The 20,315-nt window shown below is 47.7% G+C and overlaps 1 protein-coding gene across 4 annotated transcripts in view; it reads right to left on the minus strand.

Annotated features, from left to right (window-relative positions):
- The window catches only part of LOC129862162 (liprin-beta-2-like), a 121,591-nt gene that overhangs the window by 27,382 nt on the left and 73,894 nt on the right, over nucleotides 1-20,315 (minus strand). For 2 of the 4 annotated variants that reach the window (XM_055933559.1, XM_055933558.1), the window contains exons 6-7: nucleotides 14,484-14,624; nucleotides 6,110-6,202 (exon numbers count right to left, since the gene is read on the minus strand). In XM_055933559.1, coding sequence (XP_055789534.1) covers nucleotides 6,110-6,202; nucleotides 14,484-14,624 — 234 coding nt within the window. Of the gene's footprint in view, nucleotides 1-5,697; nucleotides 5,827-6,109; nucleotides 6,203-7,436; nucleotides 7,635-14,483; nucleotides 14,625-20,315 lie in introns of all 4 variants that reach the window. The other 2 variants (XM_055933556.1, XM_055933557.1) reach the window with 2 other exon arrangements.

The following is a 20,315-nucleotide window of genomic DNA, read 5'->3' on the forward strand; positions in this document are numbered from 1 at the left end:
TAGACACCGTGTTATGCGATAGAGCGCACGGTGTCTCCTGTACGTGTGCATAGCCCGGTGCGGGTTATTCCACCTCCCCGCACTGGCAGGGCTAGATTGAGTATTGAGCCGGATGTCATGAAGCCGGCCCAACGCATCTGGCCTCCAGTGCGTCTCCTCGGGCCGGCATACATGGCACCAGCCTTACGCATGGTGTCCCCGGTTCGCCTACATAGCCCAGTGCGGGTTATTCCACCTCCCCGCACTGGTCGGGCTACGGGGAGCATACAACCAGGTAAGGTTGGGCAGGCTCAGTGCTCAAGGGAGCCAGTACGCCTGCATGGTCCGGTATATCCGGCGCAAACTCCCCGCCCCAGCCCAGTACCACCAGTGCTTACACCACGCACCAGGCTTCCTGTGCATCTCCAGAGCCCTGTTCCTCCTCCACGCACTAGCCCTGTGGGGCGTGTCTCCAGCCCAGTACCTCCAGTTCCGGTACCACGCACCAAGCATCCTGTGCACCTCCAGAGTCCTGTGCGTCCTGTTGCTGCTCCCTGCACTAGCCTGAAGGTGCGTGTCCTTAGCCCGGTACCTCCAGTCCCGGCACCACGCACCAGGCCTACAGTGCGCCTCAGCCGGCCAGAGTCTGCCGTCTGCCCAGCGGCGCCTGAACTGCCCGTCTGCCCAACGCCGTCTGAGCTGTCCGTCTGCCAAGCGCCGCCTGAACTGCCCGTCTGTCCTGAGCCTTCAAAGCCGCCCGTCTGTACTGAGCCTTCAAAGCCGCCCGTCTGTACTGAGCCTTCAAAGCCGCCCGTCTGTACTGAGCCTGCAAAGCCGCCCGTCTGTACTGAGCCTTCAAAGCCGCCCGTCTGTACTGAGCCTGCAAAGCCGCCCGTCTGTACTGAGCCTTCAGAGCCGTCTGCCAGACAGGAGCCGCTAGAGCCGTCCGCCAGACAGGAGCCGCTAGAGCCGTCCGCCAGACAGGAGCCGCTAGAGCCTTCCGCCAGACAGGAGCAGCCAGAGCCTTCCGCCAGACAGGAGCAGCCAGAGCCTTCCGCCAGACAGGAGCAGCGAGAGCCGTCAGCCAGCCATGAGCAGCCAGAGCCGCCAGCCAGCCTTGAGCAGCTAGGGCCGCCAGCCAGCCATGAGCAGCCAGAGCCGCCAGCCAGCAATGAGCAGCCAGAGCCGCCAGCCAGCCATGAGCAGCCAGAGCCGCCAGCCAGCCATGAGCAGCCAGAGCCGTCAGCCAGCCATGAGCAGCCCCTCAGTCCGGAGCAGCCCCTCAGTCCGGAGCTGCCCCTCAGTCCGGAGCTGCCCCTCAGTCCGGAGCTGCCCCTCAGTCCGGAGCTGCCCCTCAGTCCGGAGCTGCCCCTCAGTCCGGAGCTGCCCCTCAGTCCGGAGCTGCCCCTTAATCCAGTGGGGTTAATTTGGAGGGTGGCCATTTGGAGGAGGCTACGGAAGCAGGGTTTGACTATGGTGGGGTGGGGACCACGTCCGGAGCCGGAGCCGCCACCGTGGACAGATGCCCCACACAGACCTCTGATTGAGAACCATATTAAGGTATGCTGTTCTCACTGTTTGTGGGTGGGTGATTGTTCCTGTGTCTGTGTCTGTCGCACCACACGGGACTGTTTCGTTTTCGTTCGTTTGGTTAGTCTGTTCCTGTTCGTGCGTTCTTCGTGTTTTATTGTAAGTTCTCATGTTCAGGTCTGTCTACGTCGTTTTGTTATTTTGTAATCTATTCAAGTGTTCTTCGTGTTTCGCCTTGTTTAAATAAATCTTCATGTCTGCATACAACGCTTCGTTTTGGTCCGATCCCTACTCCTTCTCCTCATCCGAGGAGGAGGAATTAGACAGCCGTTACAGGCGCCTTGAGTTTGTGAGACTGAAGAAAATGCACGGAACGTAAAATAACGTTATTATCCAGTTCCCATGTTTTTAAAACAGTTCTGTTCAGGAACAGTATAGATCACTTCCGTTCCCGGTTCTGATTCTGTTCCTCAAAAAAGTTTTATTTTCCAGTTTTTGGGTTCTGTACCATGAACCGGTTCCAACCCCTGGTACAAACCCAATAGACTACATGCACATTAAAAAGAGAACCTCACTAATCCAATAATAAAATATGGGGAAGCATGGAGGTCAGTACGGTGATTGTTTGCCTGCCTGCCTAGGACCATTCAGGCTTAACTGCGTGAAGCCTGTGGGTGGTAGTCAATGACCACAGAGGGTCATGCACTTGGTCAGTGAACTCAATGGTTGGAAGTCTCAGAGTCGATCATCTACCATTCACGCCCACACAAACAAATACTTGTGAGCCGTCTCCTCTGGATGAGCACAGCGTATAGATAGATCTTCTAAACATGGCAGTCTGTCTGCAGCCTGAGACATGGACGTATCGCCCCCCCTCAACCCCCTTCAGCTCACTTCTGCAGAACCCGTACATTGAATAACAGATAGCAATTGGAGCATGCTATGTTCTGTATTATTAGTTCTTGGTCGGAGAGGACGGGGGAGTAAGAGTGAGCTGTCAGATCGAGTCAATGTCAAAAGCATTGTTCGCTTGGTCTCGCTTTTCCCTTTTCTCTATTTGTTTGTTTTTATCTTTTTCTCATTCTCCCCATAGATATAGAAAACAAATGTACATATTCTTATTTTGGAGGAATATTTTATATACACTGCTCAAAAAAATAAAGGGAACACTTAAATAACACAATGTAACTCCAAGTCAATCACACTTCTGTGAAATCAAATTGTCCACTTAGGAAGCAACACTGATTGACAATAAATTTCACATGCTGTTGTGCAAATGGAATAGACAAAAGGTGGAAATTATAGGCAATTAGCAAGACACCCCCCAAAACAGGAGTGATTCTGCAGGTGGTGACCACAGACCACTTCTCAGTTCCTATGCTTCCTGGCTGATGTTTTGGTCACTTTTGAATGCTGGCGGTGCTCTCACTCTAGTGGTAGCATGAGACGGAGTCTACAACCCACACAAGTGGCTCAGGTAGTGCAGTTCATCCAGGATGGCACATCAATGCGAACTGTGGCAAAAAGGTTTGCTGTGTCTGTCAGCGTAGTGTCCAGAGCATGCAGGCGCTACCAGGAGACAGGCCAGTACATCAGGAGACGTGGAGGAGGCCGTAGGAGGGAAACAACCCAGCAGCAGGACCGCTACCTCCGCCTTTGTGCAAGGAGGTGCACTGCCAGCGCCCTGCAAAATGACCTCCAGCAGGCCACAAATGTGCATGTGTCTGCTCAAACGGTCAGAAACAGACTCCATGAGGGTGGTATGAGGGCCCGACGTCCACAGTTGGGGGTTGTGCTTACAGCCCAACACCGTGCAGGACGTTTGGCATTTGCCAGAGAACACCAAGATTGGCAATATCGCCACTGGCGCCCTGTGCTCTTCACAGATGAAAGCAGGTTCACACTGAGCACATGAGCACATGTGACAGACGTGACAGAGTCTGGAGACGCCGTGGAGAACGTTCTGCTGCCTGCAACATCCTCCAGCATGACCGGTTTGGCGATGGGTCAGTCATGGTGTGGGGTGGCATTTCTTTGTGGGGCCGCACAGCCCTCCATGTGCTCGCCAGAGGTAGCCTGACTGCCATTAGGTACCGAGATGAGATCCTCAGACCCCTTGTGAGACCATATGCTGACACATGCACATTTGTGGCCTGCTGGAGGTCATTTTGCAGGGCTCTGGCAGTGCACCTCCTTGCACTAAGGCGGAGGTACCGGTCCTGCTGCTGGGTTGTTGCCCTCCTACGGCCTCCTCCACGTCTCCTGATGTACTGGCCTGTCTCCTGGTAGGGCCTCCATGCTCTGGGCACTACGCTGACAGACACAGCAAACCTTTTTGCCACAGTTCGCATTGATGTGCCATCCTGGATGAACTGCACTACCTGAGCCACTTGTGTGGGTTGTAGACTCCGTCTCATGCTACCACTAGAGTGAGAGCACCGCCAGCATTCAAAAGTGACCAAAACATCAGCCAGGAAGCATAGGAACTGAGAAGTGGTCTGTGGTCACCACCTGCAGAATCACTCCTGTTTTGGGGGGTGTCTTGCTAATTGCCTATAATTTCCACCTTTTGTCTATCCCATTTGCACAACAGCATGTGAAATTTATTGTCAATCAGTGTTGCTTCCTAAGTGGACAGTTTGATTTCACAGAAGTGTGATTGACTTGGAGTTACATTGTGTTGTTTAAGTGTTCCCTTTATTTTTTTGAGCAGTGTATATATATATACACTGAACAAACATATAAACGCAACATGTAAAGTATTGGTCCCATGTTTCATGAGCTGAAATAAAAGATCCCAGAAATGTTCCATACGCACCAAAAAGCTTATTTCTCTCAAATTTTGTGCACAAATTTTCATCCCTTTTAGTAAGCATTTCTCCTTTGCTAAAACAATACATTCCCCTGACAGGTGTGGCATATCAAGAACCTGATGAAACAGCATGATCCTTACACAGGTGGACATTGTGCTAGGGACAATAAAAGGACATTCTAAAATGTGCAGTTTTGTCACACAACACAATGCCACAGATGTCTCAAGTTGAGGGAGTGTGCAATTGGCATGCTGACTGCAGGAATATCCACCAGAGCTGTTGCCAGAGAATTGAATGTTAATTTCTCTCCCATAGGCCACCAGAATTTGGCAGCACATCAAACTGGTCTCACAACTGCAGATCACGTGTAAAACAGTGATCAGAATCACTGCGCCACTCCCGGGTAGCGCAGTGGTCTAGGGCACTGCATCGCAGTGCTAGCTGCGCCACCAGAGTCTCTGGGTTCGCGCCCAGGCTCTGTCGCAGCCGGCCGCAACCGGGAGGTCCGTGGGGCGACGCACAATTGGCATAGCGTCGTCCGGGTTAGGGAGGGTTTGGCCGGTAGGGATATCCTTGTCTCAGTATGTAAAATGTAATAAAAATGCATGCACTCTACTGTAAGTCGCTCTGGATAAGAGCGTCTGCTAAATGACTAAAATGTAAATGTAAAAAACGTGTAACCACGTCAGCCCAGGACCTCCACATCCGGCTTCTTCACCACATCGTCTGAGACCAGCCACCCGGACAGTTGATGAAACTGAGGAGTATTTCTGTCTGTAATAAAGCCCTTTTGTGGGGAAAAACTCCTTCTGATTAGCTGGGCCTGTCTACCCAGTGGGTGGGTCTGGCTCTCAAGTGGGTGGGCCTATGCACTCCCACCCATGGTTGCGCCCCTGCCTCGTCATGTGAAATCCATAGATTAGGCCCTAATTAATTTATTGAAATTGATTGATTTCCTTATGTGAACTGTAACTCATAAAATCGTTGCAATTGTTGCATGTTGTGTTTATATTTTTGGTCAGTATAATTCCCCATTATTTAACTAAAAATAGAAATGGGTATGGAATCCATATGAGGAACATTGTCAGAGGAAGGACAGTGTTCCTCATATGGATTCCGTACATTGTCTAGTCATACAGATGACAATACTCCAAGTAAACTCTACTCACAGGATCTCAGTAGAACCACCTGAACCTGTGAGGGATTGGGTGAATGAGATTCCACAACCATGGTGTTAACAAGAGAAGGGGAGGATGAGGAGGAGGAAGAGGGACAATTGCAGAGTGAGGTGGAGGCAGAGAACATCAGGAGCAGAGGGGGAAGGAGAAGGAGTAGTCAGCATGAAAGAGGGATTAGGGTGAGGAAGAAGAGGCACCTGAGCGGTCCGCCATCGCTCCTCCCAGTGCTGCTTCTCCACCTGAGTGTGCTCTACAGTGACCTTCAGGCTAGAGAGCTTGGTCATGAGCGACTGGTAACACACATGGAGAGAGTAAGAGATAGAGAGCTAGAGGGAGAGAGAGCCAGAATGGGTGGAAAGTAAGCTGGAAGATAGGAACAAAGTTTACCTCCAAAATTGGAGTTGCCAAGGGCAACAAAGTAAAATTGAGGCAATTATGTTTTCAAATGAAATAGGAATATCAATTTGCCAGAAAACCAACTAAAGTGGGTGTCACCTTAAAGTGCCATGTGAATAAACTAAACTGACAGATAAACAACTGTAAAGCAAAACTGTGACAGAAAGCAAAAGTTATAACAAGATTTTTTCCTGATATATATATATTTTTTACCTTCGTGGCCTTTAGTTTTCTCTCATACTGCGATTTCTCCCCCTCCAGCACATCCACTTTACTCTTGAGGAGCCTGAGTTCTTGCAGTAAGCCCTGTCAATAACACAGAACATGTTGTAACGTTTTAATTGAAAATAACTGTGTCCCTTTGATGCAAAATCTCCAAACCAAAAACACCATGCTCTTCACTGTGCCTTCCGCACGAAAACACCAACTTATCCAGTCAGAAACCAGTGTTGGATACAAACATTGTTCTCTCAGTTTATAAATGAACATGTTACACCAAAAAGTAGAAGGGAAGTTTTCATATGTTGACCCACGTAATTTGATCCCTTAACAGACAGAACACTGTGCAGTTAATACATATAAAGCTCCACATCCCAGGAAGGCAACAGATGACCCTTTTAACACGTGACCAGTCAGTCAGCCCCTATACCCGTCAAACTCAACTCTGGACCTCGAAGCCAGTTGCACTGCTTTTTTTATTGTTCCCCTCTAATCAGGAACTTAGACCTGGGACACCAGGTGGGCGCAATTAGTTATTAGATAGAACAGAAAACCAGCAGGCTCCGGACCTCGTAGGGTAAGAGTTGAATACCCCTGCCCTATGCTGTACTCAGTAGTGATGGCTCAGGCTCCTCAAAAGGAACAATGTTTATGGACATTACCAGTCAGTTAGCCAGTCTGGTTGCCGGTTTGTTTCAGCATCCATTAGCTCCCTTCAAAAAAGTTATGTCAAGGCTGAATATTAAAACAAACTGGCACAAGGATATAATGTTTCTTGGATAATTTCATCAAATCATAAAAAACTTGAACATTGAAAAAGTGACTAAAGTAGATAAATTTGAATTTATCTCACATTTAGAGATAGGGTATGAGCATAAGCCATCAACCAAGCCCAGTATTTGGACACAGTGACCAGTAAAACTTGATTGCATTAATAAGGTGAACCACGGTCATGCAAACACACCACACCACTTACAATGAGTTTGAGACAACACTCAGATATTTTATATATATATATATTTACACAAAAAAAATGGGGGATTGTAAATGATGCAGACAATTACATTGATGGAAGCCACAATTTATCTGCAATATTAAAGCTGATCTACACCCCCCCCAAAAAACTAAAAACCCCACCCGTATATGGAGGAAAACAGTACACTAAAAACCACAGGATTCACACACATTGTAGTAGTAGAGGTAGAGACTTCGGTCACTGTAAAGAGAAGCGTTAAGTACTAGACCCAGTAGAGGAATCTAGAGGGGTAGGGAGGACGGTAGTCAAGAGAGGGGGGGTAGCGTGTCCATGGGTACTGCCTACATTCTGTCCTCCACAGCGACAGCAAAACTCCTCCACGTCAGAGCCACCCAAGCCCACGTCAGGGCTCTGGTCGTGGGCCTCGCGGGCACCACTCTCCCCCTGGGCCTCCATGGCCCGTTTCTCCATGATGCGGGTGTGGATCTCTTCCTGAAACCTACACATCTGCTCCTGGAGCTCGCTTATCAGATTTACCACACACTGAGAGAGGGAGAAGAAAATACAAAACAGAAAAAGGAAAAATAATAATAATAAAAAGGTTCCAAATGATATGCACTGCTGTGGGTATTTTGTTTTTATATTCGTAAAACAATTACATTAAAATAAGATGTACAGTATATACAGTACCAGTCAAAAGTTTGGACACACCTACTCATTCAAGGGTTTTTCTTTAGTTTTACTATTTTCTACATCGTAGAATAATAGCGAAGACATCGAAACAATGAAATAACACATATGGAATAATTTAGTAACCAAAAAAGTGTTAAACAAAAATGAAATGTATTTTATATTTGAGATTCTTCAAAGTAGCCACCCTTTGCCTTGATGACAGCTTTGCACACTCTTGGCATTCTCTCAACCAGCTTCATGAGGTAGTCACCTGGAATGCATTTCAATTAACAGGTGTGCCGTGTTAAAAGTACATTTGTGGAATTTCTTTCCTTCTTAATGCGTTTGAGCCAATCAGTTGTGTTGTGACAAGGTAGGGGGTGGTATACAGAAGATAGCACTATTTGGCAAAAGACCAAGTCCATATTATGGCAAGAATAGCTCAAATAAGCAAAGAGAAACGATAGTCTATCATTACTTTAAGACATGAAGGTCAGTCAATACGCAAAATTTCAAGAACTTTGAAAGTTTCTAAAAGTGCAGTTGCAAAAACTATCAAGCACTATGATGAAACTGTCTCTCATGAGGACTGTCACAGGAAAGGAAGACCCAGAGTTACCTCTGCTGCAGAGAATAAGTTCATTAGAGTTAACTGCATCTCAGATTGCGGCCCAAATAAATGCTTCACAGAGTTCAAGTAACAGACACATCTCAACATCTGAGGATGTTCAGAGGAGACTGCATTAATCAGGCCTTCATGGTCGAATTGCTGCAAAGAAACCACTACTAAAGGACACCAATAATAAGAAGAGACTTGCTTGGGGCAAGAAACACGAGCAATGGACATTAGACTGGTGGAAATCTGTCCTTTGGTCTGATGAATCCAAATTTTAGATTTTTGGTTCCAACCGCCGTGTCTTTGTGAGATGCAGACTAGGTGAACGGATGATCTCAGCATGTGTGGTTCCCACCGTGAAGCATGGAGGAGGAGGTGTGATGGTGCTTTTCTGGTGACACAGTCTGTGATTAATTTAGAATTCAAGGCACACTTAACCAGCATGGCTACCACAGCATTCTGCAGTGATACACCATCCCATCTGGTTTGCGCTTAGTGGGACTATCATTTGTTTTTCAAAAGGATAATGACCCAACACACCTCCAGGCTGTGTAAGGGCTATTTGACCAAGAAAGAGAGTGATGGAGTGCTGCATCAGATGACCTGGCCTCCACCGACCTCAACCCAATTGAGATGGTTTGGGATGAGTTGGACTGCAGAGTGAAGGAAAAGCAGCCAACAAGTGCTCAGCATATGTGGGAACTCGTTCAAGACTGCTGGAAAAGCATTACAGGTGAAGGTGGTTGAGAGAATGCCAAGAGTGTGCAAAGCTGTCATCAAGGCAAAGGGTGGTCCTTTTGAAGAATCTAAAATCTAAAATATATTTGGATTTGTTTAACACTTTTTTGGTTACTGTATGAATCCATGTGTTATTTCATAGTTTTAGTAAAAATAAAGAAAAATGTCTGAATGTGTAGGTGTATCCAAACTCTGACTGGTACTGTATATATACATTGTATAAATGCAGTATATATACACTACATGACCAAAAGTATGTGGACACCTGCTCGTCAAACATCTCATTCCAAAATGATGTGCATTAATATGGAGTTGGTCCCCCTTTGCTGCTATAACAGCCTCCACTCTTCTGGGAAGGCTTTCCACTAGATGTTGGAACATTGATGCGGGGAATAGCTTCAATTCAGCCACAATAGAATTAGTGAGGTCAGGCACTGATATTGGGTGACTAGGCCTGGCTCACAATCGGTGTGGGACCACCCAGTCGACACCTACTCGACAAACCATTTTTGTATGGACCTTGCTTTGTGCATGGGGGCATAGTCATGCCAATAGAGGAAATGGCCTTCCCCAAACTGCTGCCACAAAGTTGGAGGCACAGAATCGTCTAGAATGTCATTGTATACTGTGGCGTTAAGATTTCCCTTCCCTGGAACTAAGGGACCTAGCCCGGACCATGAAAAACACCCCAGACCATTATTCCTCCTCCACCAAACTTTACAGTTGACACTATGCCTTTGGGCAGCGTTCTCCTGGCATCCGCCAAACCCAGATTCGTCCGTCGGACTGTCAGATGGTGAGGCGTGAATCATCACTCCAGAGAACGCATTTCCACAGCTCCAGAGCCCAATGGCGGCAAGCTTTACACCAATCCAGGCAGTGCTTGGCATTGCGTATGGTGATCTCAGGCTTGTGTGCGGCTGCTCGTCCATTGAAACCAAAGCTCCCAACGAACAGTTATTGTGTTGACGTTGGTTCCAGAGGCCATTTGTAACTCGGTAGTGAGTGTTGCAACAGAGGACAGACGATTTTCACTTCGTGGCTGAGCCATTGTTGCTCCTAGACGTTTCCACTTCACAATAACAGCACTCCACCCGGATATCATGGATTTATGGGACGAGGTCAGAGACACATGACACGACAGTCTGTGTACATTACATGGTAAACCCACAAGCTTCCCTCTCTGTCAATACACTTGATATTCTGTCCCCAAGACAACTCTGCATAATGTCTCTGTTACCAACAGTTACAGAGATTTGCTCATGTTATGGCAAGATTCTGAATCAGATAGCGATTTAATTTCACATCGATGTGCCACTCACGTCCGATCTGCTGTGCAAATGTCTCCAGCGTATTTTTGCGCTCACCAGAATGTCTGGAACACAGCCTGCACGTCTGCACGCTGCCATTTCTCATCTGCCCCACTGTCTGTCAGCGGCTCTAGTTCAGGCCTCGCCGAGATTCTGTGTCTCTGGTAATTTCCAGCCCTGCTTATCAGACTCTAAATCACCTTTTGGGGCAGCCGGGGAGTTTGGGTTCCCTGGGCCTCAGCGGACATCCACAACACTAAATCATGTTCATTTAACACAAGGCCAAATCCTCTGGTGACAGGCAGCCTGGGGGTTGTTACAGGGCTGAGGCTGTGGTGACAGACAGACTGGGGGTTGTTACTGGGCTGAGGCTGTGGTGACAGACAGACTGGGGGTTGTTACAGGGCTGAGGCTGTGGTGACAGACAGACTGGGGGTTGTTACTGGGCTGTGGTGACAGACAGACTGGGGGTTGTTACAGGGCTGAGGCTGTGGTGACAGACAGACTGGGGGTTGTTACAGGGCTGAGGCTGTGGTGACAGACAGACTGGGGGTTGTTACAGGGCTGAGGCTGTGGTGACAGACAGACTGGGGGTTGTTACTGGGCTAAGCTCTGGTGACAGACAGACTAGGGGTTGTTACAGGGCTGAGGCTGTGGTGACAGACAGACTGGGGATTGTTACAGGGCTGAGGCTGTGGTGACAGACAGACTGGGGGTTGTTACAGGGCTGAGGCTGTGGTGACAGACAGACTGGGGGTTGTTACTGGGCTGAGGCTGTGGTGACAGACAGACTGGGGATTGTTACAGGGCTGAGGCTGTGGTGACAGACAGACTGGGGGTTGTTACTGGGCTGAGGCTGTGGTGACAGACAGACTGGGGATTGTTACAGGGCTGAGGCTGTGGTGACAGACAGACTGGGGGTTGTTACTGGGCTGAGGCTGTGGTGACAGACAGACTGGGGGTTGTTACTGGGCTGAGGCTGTGGTGACAGACTAGGGGTTGTTACAGGGCTGAGGCTGTGGTGACAGACAGACTGGGGGTTGTTACAGGGCTGAGGCTGTGGTGACAGACAGACTGGGGGTTGTTACTGGGCTGAGGCTGTGGTGACAGACAGACTGGGGGTTGTTACAGGGCTGAGGCTGTGGTGACAGACAGACTGGGGGTTGTTACAGGGCTGAGGCTGTGGTGACAGACAGCCTGGGGGTTGTTACTGGGCTGAGGCTGTGGTGACAGACAGACTGGGGGTTGTTACTGGGCTGAGGCTGTGGTGACAGACAGACTGGGGGTTGTTACAGGGCTGAGGCTGTGGTGACAGACAGACTGGGGGTTGTTACTGGGCTGAGGCTGTGGTGACAGACAGACTGGGGGTTGTTACAGGGCTGAGGCTGTGGTGACAGACAGACTGGGGGTTGTTACAGGGCTGAGGCTGTGGTGACAGATAGACTGGGGGTTGTTACTGGGCTGAGGCTGTGGTGACAGACAGACTGGGGGTTGTTACTGGGCTGAGGCTGTGGTGACAGACAGACTGGGGGTTGTTACAGGGCTGAGGCTGTGGTGACAGACAGACTGGGGGTTGTTACTGGGCTGAGGCTGTGGTGACAGACAGACTGGGGGTTGTTACTGGGCTGAGGCTGTGGTGACAGGCAGCCTGGGGGTTGTTACAGGGCTGAGGCTGTGGTGACAGACAGACTGGGGGTTGTTACTGGGCTGAGGCTGTGGTGACAGACAGACTGGGGGTTGTTACAGGGCTGAGGCTGTGGTGACAGGCAGCCTGGGGGTTGTTACAGGGCTGAGGCTGTGGTGACAGACAGACTGGGGGTTGTTACTGGGCTGAGGCTGTGGTGACAGACAGACTGGGGATTGTTACAGGGCTGAGGCTGTGGTGACAGACAGACTGGGGGTTGTTACTGGGCTGAGGCTGTGGTGACAGACAGACTGGGGGTTGTTACTGGGCTGAGGCTGTGGTGACAGACAGACTGGGGGTTGTTACTGGGCTGAGGCTGTGGTGACAGACAGACTGGGGGTTGTTACTGGGCTGAGGCTGTGGTGACAGACAGACTAGGGGTTGTTACAGGGCTGAGGCTGTGGTGACAGACAGACTGGGGGTTGTTACAGGGCTGAGGCTGTGGTGACAGACAGACTGGGGGTTGTTACTGGGCTGAGGCTGTGGTGACAGACAGACTGGGGGTTGTTACAGGGCTGAGGCTGTGGTGACAGACAGACTGGGGGTTGTTACAGGGCTGAGGCTGTGGTGACAGACAGACTGGGGGTTGTTACTGGGCTGAGGCTGTGGTGACAGACAGACTGGGGGTTGTTACTGGGCTGAGGCTGTGGTGACAGACAGACAGAGACATACAGAGAGATAAAACACTGCCAACGTCACAGAAAAAGTCTGACTCTCCTCCCCTCTTTTTCAAGGTCTTACATTGGCATGCTTCAGTCCCATTTGAGAGCAGCTGGGTGTAATACACTGAAGAAAGCAGCACAACAGGCTCATTGAGGAGAGGCGAGGCGGAAGTGCTGTTGCTGGTGAACTGGACTGGGGTGTTTGGAGTAGTTGATCAGGTTATTGGAGTTGAACTGACTGCATGTGGTCGTGCCTAACCCTTCTCCAGAGGGATGACGCAACACATAGCATTAGGTGGAATCCAGCAAGCACATGGACGTGTCTGACTTAGCTCTGGATACAGTCAGAAGAACTAATATGATGAACTAATATCAGCAATCAAACAGTTGTATAAGCTCTTATAATGGACATACGTCTTTCAGTTACTGTGAACAGTTACAATTGTACTTCTAATATTATTGCAACTGTTCACAGTAACTGGAAGACATATGTCCAATATTAGCCCAATACACTGGAGCAGAAATACACTGAGAGCTGGTGGTCTGGTCATGGCAGTTCCTAATGAAGTTATAAAATGGTGACCAGTCAGTGGATGACCAGGGCTTTGACAGACCTACAGAGGAGGTGCTCCTGTGAGGGGAACTTTACAGCTTGTCTGGGGGGAGTGTTTGATCTTCTTGGGGTGTCCCGCTGGGGTGTCCCAGGCTCTGGAGATCCCCTGTTTCTCTTTACTATAAACCTATAGGTTTGGAGCGGTCATATAAATGTGTCAAAGTGAACCTACAGACCTACATGTTTATGCCATTTTAACTTAAATCCTTCATTCACTACTCCTGTAGTATTTTTTCTCCGGCCATGTGACTCTTCTAAGACTGAAAGTGAGGCTTCTTGTGAATTGCTATTCTCAAGGTTATAGAGATATCATTTTCTTCATGCCAAGTCCATGTTTCTCCTGAAGTATCTGATAGCTCTACATAGGCCTGCTGACACATTAGAGCACATTGTGGTCTGTGCAACATCAAATAAACATTCCACATGTGGTTTCTACCTAGCCAGCCTCAAAAAGAACAACAGGTGGGTCATGAAGCTGGTAAAGGCACTGAAAGACCCCACTGAGACCACACTGAGACCCCACTGAGACCACACTGAGACCACACTGAGACCACACTGAGACCCCACTGAGAGACCACACTGAGACCACACTGAAAGACCCCACTGAGACCCCACTGAGACCCCACTGAGACCCCACTGAGACCCCACTGAGACCACACTGAGACCGCACTGAGACCACACTGAGACCACACTGAGACCACACTGAGAGACCACACTGAGACCACACTGAAAGACCCCACTGAGACCCCACTGAGACCACACTGAGACCACACTGAGACCACACTGAGACCCCACTGAGACCACACTGAGACCACACTGAGACCACACTCGCTACTGATGGAATTATGTTATTTTTCACTTGGCATTCCAGTACTGTTCGAACTAGAAAACATACTAAGTTGGCTCACTATATAAGGCTTTGTGGGACTCTTGCTAACAGCTGTGGGTTAATGGTGCCACTATACAAAGCCCTGAGTGGAGTGCTTTTGGGGTGCTTTTCATTTTCAGTTTAAGTCAAGTTTAAGTTATGTTTTATGGTTAACCAGCCCAGTGTGTGATTCTCTCCAATCATGCCAGCCTGCACTATAGTACTGTACCTCAGCTTTGTTCTGCTGGTCCTTGCTGCTGCCGTTGTGGTTCTGTTCCTCGTCCATGCCGACCAGCTTCAGTTTCAGGTAGGAAACCTCATCCATCAGATCTAGTTTCTGGGTCTCCAACGAGGTCCGGCTCAGCAGCTCCTGTGCAGCACACAGCCCCAGAGACACACACATTAACACTCCCCTACACACACATTAACACTCCCCTACACACACGTTAACACTCCCCTACACACACATTAACACTCCCCTACACACACATTAACACTCCCCTACACACACACATTAACACTCCCCTACACACACATTAACACTCCCCTACACACACATTAACACTCCCCTACACACACACACATTAACACTCCCCTACACACACACACATTAACACTCCCCTACACACACACACACACATTAACACTCCCCTACACACACACACATTAACACTCCCCTACACACACACACACATTAACACTCCCCTACACACACACATTAACACTCCCCTACACACACACATTAACACTCCCCTACACACACACATTAACACTCCCCTACACACACACATTAACACTCCCCTACACACACATTAACACTCCCCTACACACACATTAACACTCCCCTACACACACATTAAAACTCCCCTACACACACATTAACACTCCCCTACACACACATTAACACTCCCCTACACACACATTAACACTCCCCTACACACACACATTAACACTCCCCTACACACACACATTAACACTCCCCTACACACACACAATAACACTCCCCTACACACACATTAACACTCCCCTACACACACATTAACACTCCCCTACACACACATTAACACTCCCCTACACACACATTAACACTCCCCTACACACACACATTAACACTCCCCTACACACACACACACACACATTAACACTCCCCTACACACACATTAACACTCCCCTACACACACACATTAACACTCCCCTACACACACATTAACACTCCCCTACACACACATTAACACTCCCCTACACACACATTAACACTCCCCTACACACACATTAACACTCCCCTACACACACACATTAGCACTCCCCTACACACACATTAACACTCCCCTACACACACATTAACACTTCCCTACACACACATTAACACTCCCCTACACACACACATTAACACTCCCCTACACACACATTAACACTTCCCTACACACACATTAACACTCCCCTACACACACACATTAACACTCCCCTACACACACATTAACACTCCCCTACACACACATTAACACTCCCCTACACACACATTAACACTCCCCTACACACACATTAACACTTCCCTACACACACATTAACACTCCCCTACACACACACATTAACACTCCCCTACACACACATTAACACTCCCCTACACACACATTAACACTCCCCTACACACACACACATTAACACTCCCCTACACACACACACATTAACACTCCCCTACACACACACACACATTAACACTCCCCTACACACACACACATTAACACTCCCCTACACACACACACACATTAACACTCCCCTACACACACACATTAACACTCCCCTACACACACACATTAACACTCCCCTACACACACACATTAACACTCCCCTACACACACACACACACACACATTAACACTCCCCTACACACACATTAACACTCCCCTACACACACATTAACACTCCCCTACACACACATTAACACTCCCCTACACACACATTAACACTCCCCTACACACACATTAACACTCCCCTACACACACATTAACACTCCCCTACACACACACATTAGCACTCCCCTACACACACATTAACACTCCCCTACACACACATTAACACTCCCCTACACACACATTAACACTCCCCTACACACACATTAACACTCCCCTACACACACATTAACACTCCCCTACACACACACATTAACACTCCCCTACACACACATTAACACTTCCCTACACACACATTAACACTCCCCTACACACACACATTAACACTCCCCTACACACACATTAACACTCCCCTACACACACATTAACACTCCCCTACACACACACATTAGCACTCCCCTACACACACATTAACACTCCCCTACACACACATTAACACTCCCCTACACACACACACATTAACACTCCCCTACACACACATTAACACTCCCCTACACACACACATTAACACTCTCCTACACACACATTAACACTCCCCTACACACACATTAACACTCCCCTACACACACATTAACACTCCCCTACACACACACATTAACACTCCCCTACACACACACACACACACATTAACACTCCCCTACACACACATTAACACTCCCCTACACACACATTAACACTCCCCTACACACACATTAACACTCCCCTACACACACATTAACACTCCCCTACACACACATTAACACTCCCCTACACACACACATTAGCACTCCCCTACACACACATTAACACTCCCCTACACACACATTAACACTCCCCTACACACACATTAACACTCCCCTACACACACATTAACACTCCCCTACACACACACATTAACACTCCCCTACACACACACACACACACATTAACACTCCCCTACACACACATTAACACTCCCCTACACACAAACATTAACACTCCCCTACACACACATTAACACTCCCCTACACACACATTAACACTCCCCTACACACACATTAACACTCCCCTACACACACATTAACACTCCCCTACACACACACATTAGCACTCCCCTACACACACATTAACACTCCCCTACACACACATTAACACTTCCCTACACACACATTAACACTCCCCTACACACACACATTAACACTCCCCTACACACACATTAACACTTCCCTACACACACATTAACACTCCCCTACACACACACATTAACACTCCCCTACACACACATTAACACTCCCCTACACACACATTAACACTCCCCTACACACACATTAACACTCCCCTACACACACATTAACACTTCCCTACACACACATTAACACTCCCCTACACACACACATTAACACTCCCCTACACACACATTAACACTCCCCTACACACACATTAACACTCCCCTACACACACACACATTAACACTCCCCTACACACACACACATTAACACTCCCCTACACACACACACACATTAACACTCCCCTACACACACACACATTAACACTCCCCTACACACAAACACACACATTAACACTCCCCTACACACACACATTAACACTCCCCTACACACACACATTAACACTCCCCTAAACACACACATTAACACTCCCCTACACACACACACACACACACATTAACACTCCCCTACACACACATTAACACTCCCCTACACACACATTAACACTCCCCTACACACACATTAACACTCCCCTACACACACATTAACACTCCCCTACACACACATTAACACTCCCCTACACACACATTAACACTCCCCTACACACACACATTAGCACTCCCCTACACACACATTAACACTCCCCTACACACACATTAACACTCCCCTACACACACATTAACACTCCCCTACACACACATTAACACTCCCCTACACACACATTAACACTCCCCTACACACACATTAACACTCCCCTACACACACACATTAACACTCCCCTACACACACATTAACACTTCCCTACACACACATTAACACTCCCCTACACACACACATTAACACTCCCCTACACACACATTAACACTCCCCTACACACACATTAACACTCCCCTACACACACACATTAGCACTCCCCTACACACACATTAACACTCCCCTACACACACATTAACACTCCCCTACACACACACACATTAACACTCCCCTACACACACATTAACACTCCCCTACACACACACATTAACACTCTCCTACACACACATTAACACTCCCCTACACACACATTAACACTCCCCTACACACACATTAACACTCCCCTACACACACACATTAACACTCCCCTACACACACACACACACACATTAACACTCCCCTACACACACATTAACACTCCCCTACACACACATTAACACTCCCCTACACACACATTAACACTCCCCTACACACACATTAACACTCCCCTACACACACATTAACACTCCCCTACACACACACATTAGCACTCCCCTACACACACATTAACACTCCCCTACACACACATTAACACTTCCCTACACACACATTAACACTCCCCTACACACACACATTAACACTCCCCTACACACACATTAACACTCCCCTACACACACATTAACACTCCCCTACACACACATTAACACTCCCCTACACACACATTAACACTCCCCTACACACACACACACCGCATCCACTGACCAGAGCGCAGTACAAAGTCAGTTGCCGCTCCACTGGGCAAAAAGTTCCCACAAGCCAAAAGTTCAGCCAGGGAACCAGGGTCCTGCTATATAGATATATATATATATATATAGTTTACATACATATACACAGTTGAAGTTGGAAGTTTACATACAGTTTAGCCAAATACATTTAAACTCAGTTTTTCACAATTTCTGACATTTAATCTGAGTAAAAATGCCCTGTTTTAGGTCAGTTAGGATCACCACTTCATTTTAAGAATGTGAAATGTCAGAATAATAGTAGAGAGAATGATTTATTTCAGCTTTTATTTCTTTCATCACATTCCCAGTGGGTCAGAAGTTTACATACACCCAATTAGTATTTGGTAGCATTGCCTTTAAATTGTTTAACGTGGGTCAAATGTTTCAGGTAGCCTTCCACAAGCTTCCCACAATAGGTTGGGAGAATTTTGGCCCATTCCTCCTGACAGAGCTGGTGCAACTGAATCAGGTTTGTAGGCCTCCTTGCTCGAACACACTTTTTCAGTTCTGCCCACAAATTTTCTATAGGGTTGAGGTCAGGGCTTGGTGATGGCCACTCCAATACCTTGACTTTGTTGTCCTTAAGCCATTGTTCCACAACTTTGGAAGCATGCTTGGAGTCATTGTCCATTTGGGAGACCCATTTGCGACCAAGCTTTAACTTCCTGACTGATGTCTTGAGATGTTGCTTCAATATATCCACATAATTTTCCTTCCCTCATGATGCCATCTATTTTGTGAAGTGCACCAGTCCCTCCTGCAGCAAAGCACCCCTACAACACAATACTGCCATCCCCGTGCTTCACGGTTGGGATGGTGTTCTTCGGATTGCAAGCCTCCCCCTTTATCTTTCAAACATAACGATGGTCATTATGGCCAAATAGTTCTATTTTTGTTTCATCAGACCAGAGGACATTTCTCAAAAAAGTATGATCTTTGTCACCATGTGCAGTTGTAAAACGTAGTCTGCTTTTTTATGCCGGTTTTGGAGCAGTGGCTTCTTACCTTCTGAGCGGCCTTTCAGGTTATGTTGATATAGGACTCGTTTAATTGTGGATATAGATATTTTTGTACCTGTTTCCTCCAGCATCTTCACAGACAGAGACAGAAGGTGTCTCCTTCCTGAGCGGTATGACGGCTGCCTGGTCCCATGGTGTTTATTCTTGCGTACTATTGTTTGTACAGATGACCGTGGTACCTTCAGGCATTTGGAAATTGCTCCCAAGGATGAACCAGATTAAATGTCAGGAATTGTGAAAAACTAAGCTTAAATGTATTTGGCTAAGGTGTATGTAAACTTCAGACTTCAACTGTGTATATATATATATATATATATATATATAGTTTGTATATATATATATATATATGCTACGTGGCTCTATTTTGATCTCCTCTGTCTGAATCAGACATGTCAGTTGGTTATATCTGGAGTACTTCTCCTGTCTTATCT

This window comes from Salvelinus fontinalis, chromosome 9, assembly GCF_029448725.1.
Source record: "Salvelinus fontinalis isolate EN_2023a chromosome 9, ASM2944872v1, whole genome shotgun sequence".
NCBI classification, from domain to species: Eukaryota; Metazoa; Chordata; class Actinopteri; order Salmoniformes; family Salmonidae; genus Salvelinus; species Salvelinus fontinalis.